At 42.9% G+C, this 15,511-nt stretch overlaps 1 protein-coding gene across 1 annotated transcript in view; it reads right to left on the bottom strand.

The window, feature by feature from the left end:
- Nucleotides 1–295: 295 nt before the first annotated feature.
- Nucleotides 296–15,511, bottom strand: part of SMYD2 (SET and MYND domain containing 2) — a 46,223-nt gene continuing 31,007 nt past the window's right edge. Inside the window, exons 5-12 of the mRNA XM_066619015.1 lie at nt 14,930–15,054; nt 13,794–13,861; nt 12,500–12,602; nt 9,755–9,865; nt 7,657–7,777; nt 5,866–6,040; nt 3,042–3,150; nt 296–737 (exon numbers count right to left, since the gene is read on the bottom strand). Of these exons, the coding sequence (XP_066475112.1) occupies nt 657–737; nt 3,042–3,150; nt 5,866–6,040; nt 7,657–7,777; nt 9,755–9,865; nt 12,500–12,602; nt 13,794–13,861; nt 14,930–15,054 (893 nt within the window). The 3' untranslated portion in view covers nt 296–656. The remainder of the gene's footprint in view (nt 738–3,041; nt 3,151–5,865; nt 6,041–7,656; nt 7,778–9,754; nt 9,866–12,499; nt 12,603–13,793; nt 13,862–14,929; nt 15,055–15,511) is intronic.

A 15,511-nucleotide genomic window follows, 5' to 3' on the forward strand; every position in this document is an offset into this window, starting at 1 on the left:
GGTAAAATCAACCAGCTATGCATTTTTTCTTGCTTTGCCTATGAATTTTCAGGAATATGGGAGAAGTTCCATATTTCCTGGAGATGGTATGTTTCATTATCCTAGTAGACATAGCACCCTGGGAGTTGGGAGTGTTGAAGACGCACAATGCAGGCAAGAGCAAACTTTATATTGAACTTTGGGGCGCAAGCTAACACACAAGTGTGGATGAAACAAAGATGAATGGAAAAAGTATGACCTACAACACACTTTCAGAAGTCAAAAACCATGCCCCAATAATGAGGAGGCGGGCACAGGCAAGGTTGTCCTAATTTAATGAACTGCTTTGCATGGCTAAGAAACATAAAACATTTAAAATCTGTAGAGAAAAGAATTGGTCATCTCTGCACATGATCAATCAAAGGCATTGACTGTAGGAAACCGTGGCATTTTCCTAAGGGGGAAGAAAAAGCATTCAAAAATTAAATTCATCGAGGCTCAAGATATTTCACATAAACTTCAGAGAATGCAAGAGGCAAGGCCCAAGTGCACCACATGTTTGTCATTCCAATTATTTTACAGAAAAGCTTTCATCCCATGTCAATTTTCAAAGCACTCCTGAAGTTTCCATAGCAAGGCTTTAAAGAAAGGTTGAAGGATTGCATAGAATCAAAGACTCAGTGGGCCTCTAATTCTCTTTTGATCTCTGTAACGTATGGATGATCTTTCCCATGTGTTATCTCCATGATAGCGATTGCCTGCGAAAGGAAAAAAAATACAATTGATTCAGACAGCCTTGGTTTATGAAATGTTCTCGTCAGGGATTCCACAGAGTCAGAAACCTCTGACTGGTTTTTGTCCCCTTAAATGTACCCAATTGAAAACAGCCCATTTGATTGCAAGTATCAAACCTTATTATATACACACACAGCACCTTTGATCCTAAGAGATCTCCCAATCCTTTTGAAAAGCACAGGCAAGCTAAAAAGTTAGATGACATTGTATCCCTACTCCAAACTTAACAGAAGATGACTTTCACACAGGGCTGATGCAAGCCCAGTCTAGGCCTGCATGTATTAAAAAGTCATTTGACAAACGGAAATCTAGGTGATGGAGGAGGGTGGATGATGCTCCATCCACATCCCAAATGACCACAATCATGTAGTGGCAGTTACACTAGAATAATCTCTGCACTGGACTCAGCTGGTGTGAGGTTTTATGCGGGGATTATGATGACATCATGAGAGAGGCATTCCAAGATGGAAGTTGAAAGACAAGCTGCCCTCTATGCCTGTGGCATATGACACATATTGTACAGGGCCACTGTCCTGAAAGTTGTAATAACTGTTGGGATTTGCATTTCAAATCCGATCTGTATTACTAAGGCCTTGCCTACTGTAACTCAAAACTAAATTGATAATCTTATATGAGATTTTAAAAGAGATTCATGGTCCCCACTGAATTCTCATGTTGAGACTTTCAACTAATGTACCAAGGAATATGTGGATAGGATGAGACAATTAAAGAGTGGTCTTCACACCAAGTCCAAGCATTGGTCCATCTACCCCAGCATTGTCTTCACTGATTGGTCTTCTCAGGCAAGAACCTCTCCCAGTCTTTCCCTGAAGATCCCTTTAACTGTAGATGTGGGGGGTGAACATGGAGCCTTCTGCATGCAAAATATATGCTCTATCACAGAACGACAGCCCCTCCCTCAGAGACTAGAGGTCACCAAGACAATCAGGAGGATGGAATTCCAAGACAGACACACACACACACACACACACACACACACACACACACACACACACACACACACACACAAGCCTGGTTTTTGCAACCCTACCTCTTGAGCTAAAACCAGCATGAAAATTATGGCATTGGTGCAACAAGTGGTGTCATAGAAGCCCCAGCCTTCTTATTTCAGTTTCCCAAGCAGCATTCCTTATTACAGTGTTTCTCAAACTGTGGGTCAGGACTCACTCATTTCAGGTGGGTCATGTAGAACCTAGCTCAGCCATCATTGAAAATACAGAGCTGAAAATACAGGGCACAAAGCTGGTGGGCAGGAGGGCTCCCGCTGGGAGAAAGGAATGATGCTTTTGCCCTGAAATTGGTGGGACCCTGGAAAGGGGAGAGAGCTGTGTGGTTGGAGAAGGATCCAAGTCTGTGTTCTGCTTTGACTTCCAAGTTGAAATGTTTGAATTCTGCGCTATGCCAAATAACAGCACAAGGGTGCTGTGTGATGGGACCTTTGGCTGATCATGGCTTAGGTTTGAAGCCTAAATTGATGTCACTTCTGCCCGTGACATCACTTCCAGGTTAACGACATCAATTCCAGTGGCCCCCAACAGATACTCATTCTAAAAAGTGAGTCCCACTGCTAAAAGGTTTGAGAACTACTGCCTTATTATGATCTGACTGCTTTACTACTAAAAATGTGGTTAACTTGCATCAGGAGAGTACTTCATAAAAGATATCTCATACAAAAAGATTGGGGGGGAAGGCAATAGACAAAACCCAGTCCCTCCAAACATTGCCTCTTGTCCACACCCTCAGACCCAGCACAGGGGAAAAATATATATATATTGACTACCATATGCACTAACATTCAAGCAAGCTACTGAAATGCAATCTGCTTGGTGCCATATGCCAGCTTCCACGAGAGCCAAGAACATTCAGTTTCTGAACAGCTCTTGATTGTACACAAACCACAGAAACCGAGCGCGACTTTTCAGTGAGGGGTCCTGTTGGGAAAACCATATGTACAAATTACACTGAACTGCTGGTCGCTGCCACCTTCATTGACGGAAATTTGTAGTGGGTGGAAAGGACCAAAGAGGTGCAACACAGCTCAACATCTAAGAGATTTTATTCAAATCTCTGGACTGAAAAGAGGGCTTTTTACTTTGTTGTTTCAAGGTGCAGAGAGTGCCAGAGAAAAAGTAAGCAAACACACTTCAGGATATACTTTTTCCTCTTCCAAGCAAGACATTTCAATGCATAACACCAAGAACTTGACCATTACTAGCACGGGTCTTTTCTACAAGGAAATAACATACCTTCTTGAGAGCTTTAACACCAGCTGTCCTGTTTTCTAGGCCCATGTAAAGTCTGCCTAGTTTCAGCCACATGGAGGCCACGTTGAGAGAATATGATGGATAATGTTTACTGCAAAATAAGGGAGAGAACACCAGTGTTTGCCTTTACAAGAAGCTGGAATCTGAAATAGGATTTGTCTACAGCAGCTCAGATCACAAACATAACCCTCGGCCTGACACACAGCCCCATCGCAGGGGCTCAAATGGCTTCCCTTTTCCTTTCCCTTTATGCTATTTATGGATAATTCTTTATTCTGCTCATTTTTTAATGAAGGCGATTTGGGCCAACTGGTGTTCATTCAACATATCACGCTCTTTCCGCAGAACATTTGACCCACTACATTTCGGCCAGCATTCTGGTAAGAAAAGTGTCCTCCTGGGAACAATCCTATTGTTGAAGTGGAAACATGCAAGGCTACTGAGGTTGTGCAGCCAGCCTAAACCAGCTTAGAATAACAAGGCTCTGAGCCCACAGAAATAGGCAACTCAATGGGGTGATAAATCTAATTTCAGCCCCAGGGAAGGAGTGTGCCGATGTGTGTTTCCTCTCACCACTCCCTACCAGCTGATCTATGATTTCATCCTGGCATCCAATTCAAAGGGAGAGACTCACTTGCACTCCTCAACTAGAGAGAAAATTATGTCCCAAGATGATCTTTTGCCAATGTATATTGCAACTGGCTCACGCACAAGAGAAGCAGGCACACTGCAATGGCACCCACCTAGTACAAAAATGACTGTGGTGCTTCTCTGTTGTGGTCCTGGGCCAGCCAGAAACGGCTGCAAACTCTAATCTTATAGCAGTCCAATTTATGAAAAATTAAATAGATCACAAGAAACACAGATAAGCTGGACACTCCAATGCAGGAATTCCTCTGAAAAGCCATGTCTGAGCGTACCACATCTCAAAAAGGACATAGTGGAAATGGAAAAGGTGCAAAAGAGAACGACTAAGATGATTGCTGGGCTGGGGCACCTTCCTTATGAGAAAAGGCTACGGCGTTTGGGCCTCTTCAGCCTAGAAAAGAGGCGCCTCAGGGGGGACATGATTGAGACATACAAAATTATGCAGGGGATGGACAGAGTGGATAGGGAGATGCTCTTTACACTCTCACATAACACCAGAACCAGGGGACATCCAGTAAAATTGAGTGTTGGGAGAGTTAGGACAGAAAAAAGAAAATATTTCTTTACTCAGCGTGTGGTTGGTCTGTGGAACTCCTTGCCACAGGATGTGGTGATGGCATCTGGCTTGGATGCCTTTAAAAAGGGATTGGATAGGTGTCTGGAGGAAAAATCCATTATGGGTTACAAGCCATGATGTGTATGTCCAACCTCCTGATTTTAGAAATGGCCTATGTCAGAATGCCAGATGCAAGGGAGGGCACCAGGATGCAGGTCTCTTGTTATCTGGTGTGCTCCCTGGGGCATTTGGTTGGCCGCTGTGAGATACAGGAAGCTGAACTAGATGGGCCTATGGCCTGATCCAGTGGGGCTGTTCTTATGTTCTTACGTAGAAAAAGCACTGGTGTGCCACGGGAATTTGGGAGAGGGTCATTTATCAATAAGACCATTAGGGGATGTGAGCCCTGATTGACAGAACAGTGTGCCTTGTCAATTGTCAAAAAGCTGATGGTGTGCCTTGACCATTTTAGTGCCTTGCCAGTGTGCCGCGAGATGAAAAAGATTGAAAGTCACTGGCCCAGTCTAACTAGTAGCAGCTCTCTAGAATCCCAGGCTGAGAGAGGCCCTTCCCAGTTCTCAGCCCCATATGCCACTAGGGACAGATGCCAAACAATGTGTTGCCATACACCTACATTTATCCATGTACCCTCGATGGTCACATTCAGTTCAGAGAGATGGCGGCCAAAGGTATCAGGCAGCTGAGATGGAGGCACCTTTGTGCCTACTACATGCACTATCGTGGCAAACACAGGTGCCCCACCAGACCAATCGTTCTGCTGAGGAGTATGGAGGAATACAGCTAAGACAATTGTGGAGAGAGCGGGTGGTATGTGGTGTAACAAGTGTGTGTCTATATATCCAACCAGAACCAAGGAACTTAGGGGCAAAGCCCTGCTCACCAATAAGCTCTCTGATTGGCCTGGCAGAAGGTGCTCTCTCTCCACCTAACCTTACAGGGTTGTTATGACGATAAAATAACTGGGACATTGTGCACTGCCCTGAACTTTTTTTGGAGGAAGAACAAAATTAAAAAAAAAATACTTAAGTTACACACATGTAACTTAAGTTACACAATGTGCACTTGAGCACATTCCTTATGCAGTCTCAAATGCACAAAATTCACCATAACAAGTTACACACATTGATTATGTGTTTCCTTTTTCACTGGAGGATGGCTGCATGAGACCACTGCACTCTCCTGCCAGGTGTGTTTAAGACTCATTGCACATGAGCTGGCTCAGTCCAGATGCCATCTTCATGTGAAAGGAGGGAATTGGAAAGAGGAGTTCCCATGTATGCAGATCTAAAATGAACACTCATATGATTCACCAACCAAGAATTATTTCATCAGGTGACAGCCCTGCTTCTTAAATATGTCAAACAATCAGAGGTTGCTAGTACAGGACTACCAATCAGATGAACTGGTTCATGTTAGCACAAGTATAATTATTTCACTTCTGAGCAGTGGGGTGCTACAGGTAGTGGTATTCATGAAATCTGTTTACTTAATGAAACCAACAGTTTGTTTGGGCACGTGCATCCTTTCACAGGTAGTTTCGGCTCACTATTGACACTGTACAGAGAAAGTTAGGCACGTTACCTGTATGGTTTGATAATCTTCTGTCCATAGCGCAAAGCACCCTCCCAATCCTGCATGTACAGACAGACTCCCATGGCTTGGTACATCATGTGCAGCATATAGACATTGCTATCGGCAAACACAGAGCCCATCTTGTCCAGGCTCAGCTCACAAACCTGCAGCAGGTCATTTGGGGGTAAGCCAAGTCAAGGAACAGCTGCAGTGAAAAATACCCAGTTATGACTTCAGGGTGTGCTGCTGAAAGATGATCACTCTGTACATTAAAAAAATATTTCAGAAATGCCACATTTCACAGAAACATCTCGCCCTCCTCCAATGTTTGTTTCCAGCTTCTGGAAGTACTCAGGATATGTAACTTCTCAACCCAAAGATGTTGTTAGTTCTGATAACTAAACAGACCCTCTACAGGCAGAGGCAGAAGACCTCAATGAATGAACTAAAGACAAATAGAGAAGAAAAAACAGTTGCCTTCATTCCCTATCTGTGGGCTTCCCAAGGATATCTGGTTTGCCATTTCCCACAAGAGCATGCTGGACAAGGCAAGTATATGGCTTCATCCAGCATGGCTCTTTTGTATGGAAACCCACATAAAATGCTTTCAGCAATCATTTCCACTATCTTTGGTGTTACATCATGTGCATCTCAGCATAGTACGAAAATGATTTGTTGACCTACCATAGCCTTCCTGTCAATTATTTCTACAGCAAAAAAAATAAACCTTTGAGCCATAAGACACTGAGGGCTGGATCAGCATTTCTGCAACAGCAGAGTAACAGGACAGGCTGAAAGTCAGGAGACTACGGGCGCAATCCTAACCCTTAATGTCAGTGCTTTCCAGCACTGACATCAGGGCAATGCAGCTCTGAGGTAAGGGAACAACCATTCCTTTACTTTGAGGAGGCCTCCGTGAGTGCCACCCAACTGCAGGACATGTTCCATTTGCACCCATTTGGCACACGTCCCATTGGGACCGCTGAGACCAGTGCTAGAAAGCAATGACGTAAGGGGTTAGGATTGCACCCTACTTTAAATATGTGGTCTGACGCTTCTCATGAGCCTGATGTTCAGTATTGTTCAGCCCTGGTTTCCGGGTTGCAGAAAGATTCTCCAAACGCAATGTCAGAGGCAGCTTCCTGAGTTCCACTCATATAATAAAATGGTTAATTTACTGCATCTACAGCACAATCCTATGCATGTCTACTCAGAAGTAAGTCCTAGTAAGCTCAGTATCTCAGGGGTTTACTTACTGGTAAGCGGGTATAATATTAATAATATCAATTTAATTCAATATTATTAATAATTTAATAATAAGCCGCACTGACCTCCATGCATCTATTTTCAGTGGGAGTTTAGACTGTTGCCCTAAAGTTCCACTGAAAATAAATGTATGGAAGTCAGTGGGGCTTATTATTAAATCTGTGGGGCTTATTCTGCTGTCAGGAATAAAGCAGGCCTAGTTTCTTTCTTGATTTATTAGCCCCAAAAGTTCCACACTCAAGCAGTCAGTTGCAAATCATGTTCTATACCTCACCACCTCATGGTGGGTTAAGGTACAAGAACAAGCACCACTAAGTTCAGGGCTAAAGGGAAGTAAACATACTTACTATAACCTTATCATACAAGGAATTCCAATCTTCAGAAACAAAATGGGGCAGTGGGGGAGCTTAAAACACAGTAGTCTTGTTCTTCGGAATCTCATTTTTGGACATGCCTCAACAAAACAAGGCCACTAAACTGAATCTAAAGTTCAGTTTTGCAGAGATTGATAAGAGAGAGAACACCAAAGGATATATTTGTAGTGTTTGGCCCGTCTGAATTCCTCAATCACATTTCTTGCGTATTTGATCATATCTCGCACAGCTTCTGCTGATGGAGGTTCATTCAGAGTGCGGATTTTCAGCTTATCTTTGTCCTGAGGGAAGAGTTATAAGAGAGTCACAAGGGCTAGTCCATCCCTATGACACAAAACAGATCTGCATGGAACCCAACAATATCAATGAAAAAAAAAAATGAGGAGCACAAAAAAGTGAGGTAGGTCAGAAAAATAAAACTAGAAATTGGCAAGGGACATGTCACTTAACATCATTCTTTTTCTAGGTTTTGGCTAAGATAGGGGCAATTAGACAAGACAGCAGGAGGTCTGCCATTGGTTTTCCCATAGCTTTAAAAAAACCAAAGCACAACCAGGATGGGAGAAGTGTTCTGACTGAGAGCACAGTGGGAAGGGAAGAGTGGGCTTAATTCGTTTTCCCCTCATTTTTTTATTCATGTGTTTTGCTCCATGATGAAAGCAGCAACTTCAGCAAGTGTTTTCAACAGGGAAAATGGGCATGGATGGAAAATAGTTCAACACGGGCAGAAGGAGGATAAGATCAGGACCTCTGCGAGAGGGAGAGTGTATCAAGGGTAGGCATCGGTGACAATGGCTCTATTGATATCCCCTCCTCCATTTAGCCAGACACACCTACTTCCCTCTACTACTCAAACCTGCACCAGCTAAAGAGCTGGTGCAGGTCTGAACAGACCCACTGGAGACCATACAGGAGCAAAGGTGGGAAGATAAAGAAATGTCTACTTATCTTTCTGCCCCTGCCTGATCTTCAGCTGCCCGGAGGATGCAGCAGAGCCTGGGCTGGCAGTGCTGCTTCTTATGGGCAGCATTTAGTTAAGACTGGGCTGCCCATATCCAAGTATCTACAGTGGCTTCCAAATGGTTTTTCGGGCACACTGAGGGCCCAACCCTATCCAATTTTCAGGACTGATGAAGCCATGCCAATGGGGCATGCACTGCATTCTGTGGTGGGGAGGCAGTCAGAGAGGCCTCCTCAAGGTATGGAAACATTTGTTTCCTTACCTCGGGGCTGCATTTTGGGGCTGGAAAGTTGGATAAGATTGGGCCCTGAGACATTTAAAACCAAAATGAACCTTTTCTTGCATTTTTCCAAATCTCACAAGTTGTCCACAAATGCCCTCTTGGTCATTCCACGCACTGTCCAGAATAATAAACTTCTTTAGGAACATTAGGGATCTAGTGTAAAAAGTCACACACACACACACACTCTCTCTCTCTCTCTCAAAAGAAAAGTGATAGGAGAAAAGTATAAAGGTGTGGGAACTGGAAATATATGGTTGACTTGAACTTTGTTTTGAATCTCACCTTAGCCAAAGATTTACCCTGCTCTTGGATAAATCATTCTCTCAGATTCAATTGCACAGATGGGAATTAGGAATAACAGGTACCTAATATTTTATTTCACATTTTTTGGTTACAGATCGGTTTTTGGCCCCATATAGGCACTATATAAAAAGACGAGGAATAACAATGAGACAAGAAAATATTGACCAGATTCAGATGCAACAACAAACTAAACTTTGTTGTTAAAAGGTTCAGGTACTTCTTGCCTCTCCCTAGGAGGAGGAAATCAAAATCATCTGCTTTTGTACTAACCACAGTTCCCTATTATGACTGAACAAAGGGAACTATGATTTGTTCTAACTGTGGTTAGTAAGCAAGCAATTTGACCTTAGTTTGTTTTAACTAACCACAGTTTGAACAAACCACAGTTACCCAAGTTTAGAGGTAAAAAAGAACTGTGATTAGTGTTAAAGTGGAAGCTTTCACTTTCTTCTTCCTCATGACAAAGGGAGCATGTGTGAATCAAAGTTCATACATGCTTATTCCCATAATGACTGTGGGCACAATCCTAACCAGGTCTACTCAGAAGTAAGCCCTATTTTGTTCAATGGTGCTTACTCTTAGGAAAATGTGGTTAGGATTGCAGCCTAAACATGATTTGTTGTTACAACTGAGCCAACCACTCATTTTTTGAAGGCAAACTACATATCAAACATAATAATGAGTTAATCCCAGGCTGTTAGACATAATTACCTTTTCTTTAGTAATGCACTCTCTGCAATCACAGGTAAAGAAATAGGAATCTCTCAATCGATCATTCCTATCTTCTGTGGGATACAACAGGTCAATGTAACTGGTAAAAATCTAGAGAAGAAAGGCATTTTTTGTTGGTTTTAAACATAAAAATTAGCTTTTTTAAGAGTTCACAGGTCTTAAAACACCTCCCACACATAACACCCCTCTATGCATATACACATGTGCTTATAAGGGAAAAATCTAAATAATATTGTAGGTATCTTCTTACAATATCTGGTTAAGATATAATTTTAAAAGCTAATGATTCTTCATCCTTGTTCCTATAAATAATTCTCTCAAAGATTTTTTCAGCAGTTGTCCTGAAAAAGACCATCCTGGCTTTTTCTTATATTATCTCTTATATTATATTAACTCTTATATTTACTTATCAATGGCAATGCAGCAAAGTCCTAGATCTGGGAACTCTGTGCTGCTGAAGCAGCAAGTTATTTTTTAAAAAATGAATTCTTGCTGATGCTAATATCCTGCACCACCTCATTCCAGAAATTAAACAGGCACAAGTCATGTACGAGAGAGAGAGAGAGAGAGAGAGAGAGAGAGAGAGAGAGAGAGAGAGAGAGGTGTTTACTTTAGGAAAGAACATTTACACTGTGATTTAGCTGCTTAGCCCTATATGAAAATAAAATTGTAGCAACAGATACTTTGGAACAAACCCTGCACTTTAAACAGAAGTCTAAAGCACCGATTGCAGGGGGAAAGAGAGAGAAACATTCATTTCAAACACTTCTGGAGATGCAACTGAAATTATTTTGTGATGCAAAGAGCCACTTGACTTGTAAAATACCCTCATTTGTGCAGGAGAAAGCACAAGCCCCCCCCCCAACAGTATGCAAAGTAATGTCCTGTCCTCATTCTATTTCTATTATAGAAAAAGAAAATTTGATGGCAAGTTCCAGCTAATCCTCATTTTAGATTTATCACCTCAAAATGCCTCTTTAAAGAAGGATCTTCCCTCCCCCAGAAATGCAAGTTTTTCATTTTGCCTATTCTTGTTTCAGCTGTGCCCTTCACTTTCTCTTAACATGCCCAAGGCAACTAGATTTTAGCTCACAGTTGTTTGTTTCCATTCTAGAGTGAATTGCTTTTCTCTAGGTAGATTTAACCTCCTCACATATACCAACAATAGAAAATGTTGACGGGCTTCTCAGGCAATACCTATACGGAACCAGAAGGTGGAGGCATAGGCCATGCCACTGCTTGGAACAGACTAGCCTCTTACAATTTTGTCAAACTGAATGCTACAGAATCATCTCCAACAATTTTATTTAATACAGATTTTTTTCTTTTCACTTGAGATCTTCTACCAGATAAGTTAGCAATCCTACTATAAAGTGCTGGGTTTTTTTATCTCTCAGGCTGCATGTCAGTAATTCTCACTGAAGTCGATGTGGCTTACTTCCGAGTAGATATGCAGTCATTTCCCCACATTTACCAGAAACAGTCAAAGATGTGAGGGTGGAACAAGAAATAACACCGCTTTTGAGTGGCGTAGTGATGGTGGAAGAAGTGACCTTGACATAGGACAACCATTTTTGGTGGCAGTGTCCTATGGAGTTCTGTCCTGAGGGCCAAAGTAGACCATAGATCAGACTACAGCAGTGTTTCCCAAACTGTGGGCTGTAACCCACCAGTGGGGTCATGACCATATTGTTGGTGGGTCATGAAACTGACAAGCTGATAGCTGACTAGGAAAATGTATTGAGCTCTATGGAAAGTGAAACTGAGCCACACTTGTGTGTTACTTGTGAATAGGCAAAGCATACCTTGGCTCCTATCAAAGGCCAAGTGAAGAGAACACAAGGCACCAGAAAGGTTCCCAGAAAGTGCCCCCACAACAGAAGGTGCTCCCCCCCACCAAAATGCACCCCCCCCCCCACCATAAAGGATAAAAACAGAAGCTTGAGTAGCTGGTAAAGTGAAACTTTTTTTTAAGTCTCATAAAGTTAAGCGGGTCCCAATATAGTATTATTTTAAAAAGTGGGTCCCAGTGCTAAAAAGTTTGGGAACCACTGGACTAGAGAGTTGAAGCTTGGAAGCCTGTATTCTTAAATGCAAATAGCAAACCTGAATGATCCAAATTTGGATTAGGCCCATGAGTGACAAAGAGGTGGAATTTAGCTCTTTGCCCCCCTTGAGGGCCTGCCCATCCTGTGCTATTTTCAAGGGGGGGAGCTCCAATTGGGATCACTCTCAATGCAAAGAAGGAAGGAGATTTAATATTTCCCCCCACTGCAGTCACAGTCTATCTCCCCCACAGGTGCTATTTTAAAAGGGGAATAGGTGACAACAGAAGTTTTTTCTCCTTGTAGAATAACGAAGGGTTCTCTCTCCTGTGGTGGGGGAGGGGACAGACTATGACTGCGGTGGGGACAAAAAGTAAGCCCCCCTTACTGCACAGAAGCCCCAGTTCAAATTGGGGCTCTGAACAGTCATCATTTCAGACACATTTATAGCAATTCAGAATTCAGAGCCAATTTAAACTGCAAAAGAAGGATTTCCCTCCATCCAAAGTTAATACTGGATGTTAAAATGTTAATATTGAATGCATCACATTTTAAAATTGGCAAATGTCAAGCACTGGGGGGAGGGAAAGACTGTGACAGGGTGATGGAAGCATCTACCGCAAGGTCACTGCAGGTACGCAACCTTTAGGACATACTTATTCCATTGACACACAGTTACCTCGTCTCCAGGCTCAATCTCCTGAACAGCTCTGACTTCAGCCACCGTTCCTTTATAGGTAACAATCACGTTGGGGCAACAACTATGGTTCATAAGTGCCACACTGATTAGAAACAAACAAATTTATTGTGTAACAGGCAGTATTCCGAGCACCACAAGCAAAAGAGCCTAAACGTTTCAGGACTTGCTTTCTCAATACATTAATGGGTTGCACCCTAAGCTTACTTAGTCATGACTATGCTTCACTGATTTCAACAGGATTCAGTCATAACTAACTGAACCAACCAATGTCTGTCAAGGTTATACTCCATATTATTGTAAGGATACGGAAACCTAAAATCAGAACAAATGTGCCAAGACATGAACAGGTCCCAAATTTGCTTTTTTTAAAAGATTTTTTATTTTTATTTTAAGCACCAAGTACAGCATTTTGTAATTAGGTCCCAAATTTGCTGGAAGGTCTTCTGTACTATTGTTTTCTACTTTGGAAAAAGCATGGAGAGTGGGATGAAAAGAGGTTGCAATCCTCTACACCACTGGTGGTCTTCAAACCACCATAGGCCATAAAAAAGAGTCATTCCCCCTTAATGGGTGTGGCCCAGGAATGGGTGATACAGCAGCGCTGCAGCTATTGCATCGCCACAGAGACCCAGAGGCTTCTCTCCCTATCTGGAGGTGTCTGCAAGCCTCTCAAATGTCTGGCAGGCCCGCCGCCCCCTCTGCGGGTCTTCCCCAAGTGTCTTATCGCTCTGATCTGCAGGTTGGAGTGCACTTCCAGTAAACCAGAAGTCACTCAGACTGGCAGATAGGAGCAATAAATCGCTTGGGTGAGATTGACACAGGGGGTTGTAGGCCTCCTGGAACCTCTCCCAGGTTTGCAGACACCCCCAGAGAAGCCCCTGTGCGCCCACAGTGTCATGACTGCTGTTACGCTGCCAGGGCACATCCTCCTTCCCAGTCCCTGCCACTGGCTTCGCCAGCACTTACCAGCGGTTCTCAAACTCCCAGAGAGTTTGAGAACCGCTGCTCTACACACTTCCACGTCAATCCTAAAATGTACCTCCCCACACAAACACATCATCATGCAAAGCACATCATCTGCTCACTGGCCGAGCAGCAGATTGATAGCTCAGGAGAGTTGGTGGAAAAGATAGTATCCTGGTTTTCCAAGGGCTGGGACAGGAATGGCTTGTTTACCTGTGCAAATCATCTATAGCTTCTACTACATTTGTTTTTGGAAATGTCTCAGTGAACTATGTTTCAAACATCCCACAGCTCAAACACACACACTTACTCAGGGAATACTGCAGACCCCAAATGTGAAAGTTCTTCATCCTCAATTGTGAAGCCATTGCAGTTAACCTGGGAGAAAAGGAAAAAGAACACACAGACTCCAAAATCCACTGGGTTGCTTAGCATTAAGTGACCCTATTTGTTTGTCCCATACTGATTAATCTGATTAGAAGGCTGCTTATTCTTAATCAAGTCTTGTGGCTGATCTACCAGCTTTATAAGAAGAGAGGTCAAAGTTTATTTACAATCTAATTTTGTTGTGAAAGATTAAGATTGGGAAGCAGAATTTAGCCCTAGCAGAGAATATCAGCATCCAGATGGCAGGTGAAAGGAATGCTGATGAACAAGACACTGGTAGTTAGATGCTAAAGAAATCTCAGTTATACAGATGGAGGTATATTCATAGTTGCAGTTATGGCAAAATTATGGGCTATAAGAAAAAAGCTTGACTTTCATAACATTTAGCCTTAAGAGGAGCAGAACTCAGCCTCAAGTCTTGGAACCTGGTTATATTTACTGAATACACATTAGTCACTTTCACACGTGAGATTTCTAAGTGGGCACCTAAAAAAGTGTGAACTGGCAACAATGCCAAGGCTTTTGTCTACTGAACCCCACAAAAACGCTACATCAAGGATGATAGCAACACAGAATGCCAGAGGTGACAGGCAAACCGATTCAGTACACAGAACACTCGCAAACCACCTGGAAACGACACCAAATTTCTCTAATCCAAATGCAATGCTTGGGGATTAGCAGGACACAGCACAGAGGCTCCAGTCCAAAAGGGACTGATAAAGCATCAGCCTCAATTTTCAGAAGCGGTATACATCTGAATACTAATTGCTGGTCGGGAGGAACAACAGAGGAGGAGAGTCTTTGCCTCCATGCTCATGTTTTGGACTTCCTAGAAGCACCTGCTTGGCCACTGCAGGAAACAGGATAGGGGACTTCTTAGCCCTTTGCTTTGATCTCTTCTTATGTTCTTACTGCCCAGAACTGTTCACACAACTAGGCACTTCTTTGCAACACTGCCTCCTGAACATCTGGTTCAGGGCAAAACTGCAGGCCCCACAGCACCCAATGCTGCCATCTGGATGCAGCGCACTAAACTCATTTTTATCGTAGCCACCTTACTTGGCCAAAGAGGACCACAAGAGACGCATTGTCAGGGTATTCCAGGTGCTTTGAATAAAAGTGATGGAGAGCAGAAATGTCATTCTGAATCAGCTCCTTCTTTTCATTGTCAAGCTTGTCAAGATCTGCAAAGGGAGGAAAATGCTTTTTCAATACAAGGGCCACTTTACTCGTCAATTGCTGCAAAGTCAACTCCAAGATCCTCCAACAAAGAGAGTCAGGTTCAAGAACAATTCTTTGCACTATACCGGATCCCATTCCCCCCTCCTACACCTTGTGAAAATGAAGAGCATGAACAAGCATCTAAAGTATCTCACTAGGGCATTATATGAAGGAATGCCTGCTCTTTCATGTTCCAGGTTGGGCAGCGTGCTCTTCACAGACCCACCTTCCACAGGAAAACAGCCTTCACTGTTATGGTGCTCCACTTGCAAAATGCTCTCCCCAGGGAGCCTTACCTGACACCTGTCTTCTTGCCCAAGTTGTACACCAGATGTACAAAAATATATTTACAAATAAGTGTATGTCCTGACATGAGTCTCTTTTCATTAAGTGACCATTGATTTTAGGTTTGTTTTATCT

Source organism: Tiliqua scincoides, chromosome 1, assembly GCF_035046505.1.
Source record: "Tiliqua scincoides isolate rTilSci1 chromosome 1, rTilSci1.hap2, whole genome shotgun sequence".
NCBI lineage: Eukaryota > Metazoa > Chordata > Lepidosauria > Squamata > Scincidae > Tiliqua > Tiliqua scincoides.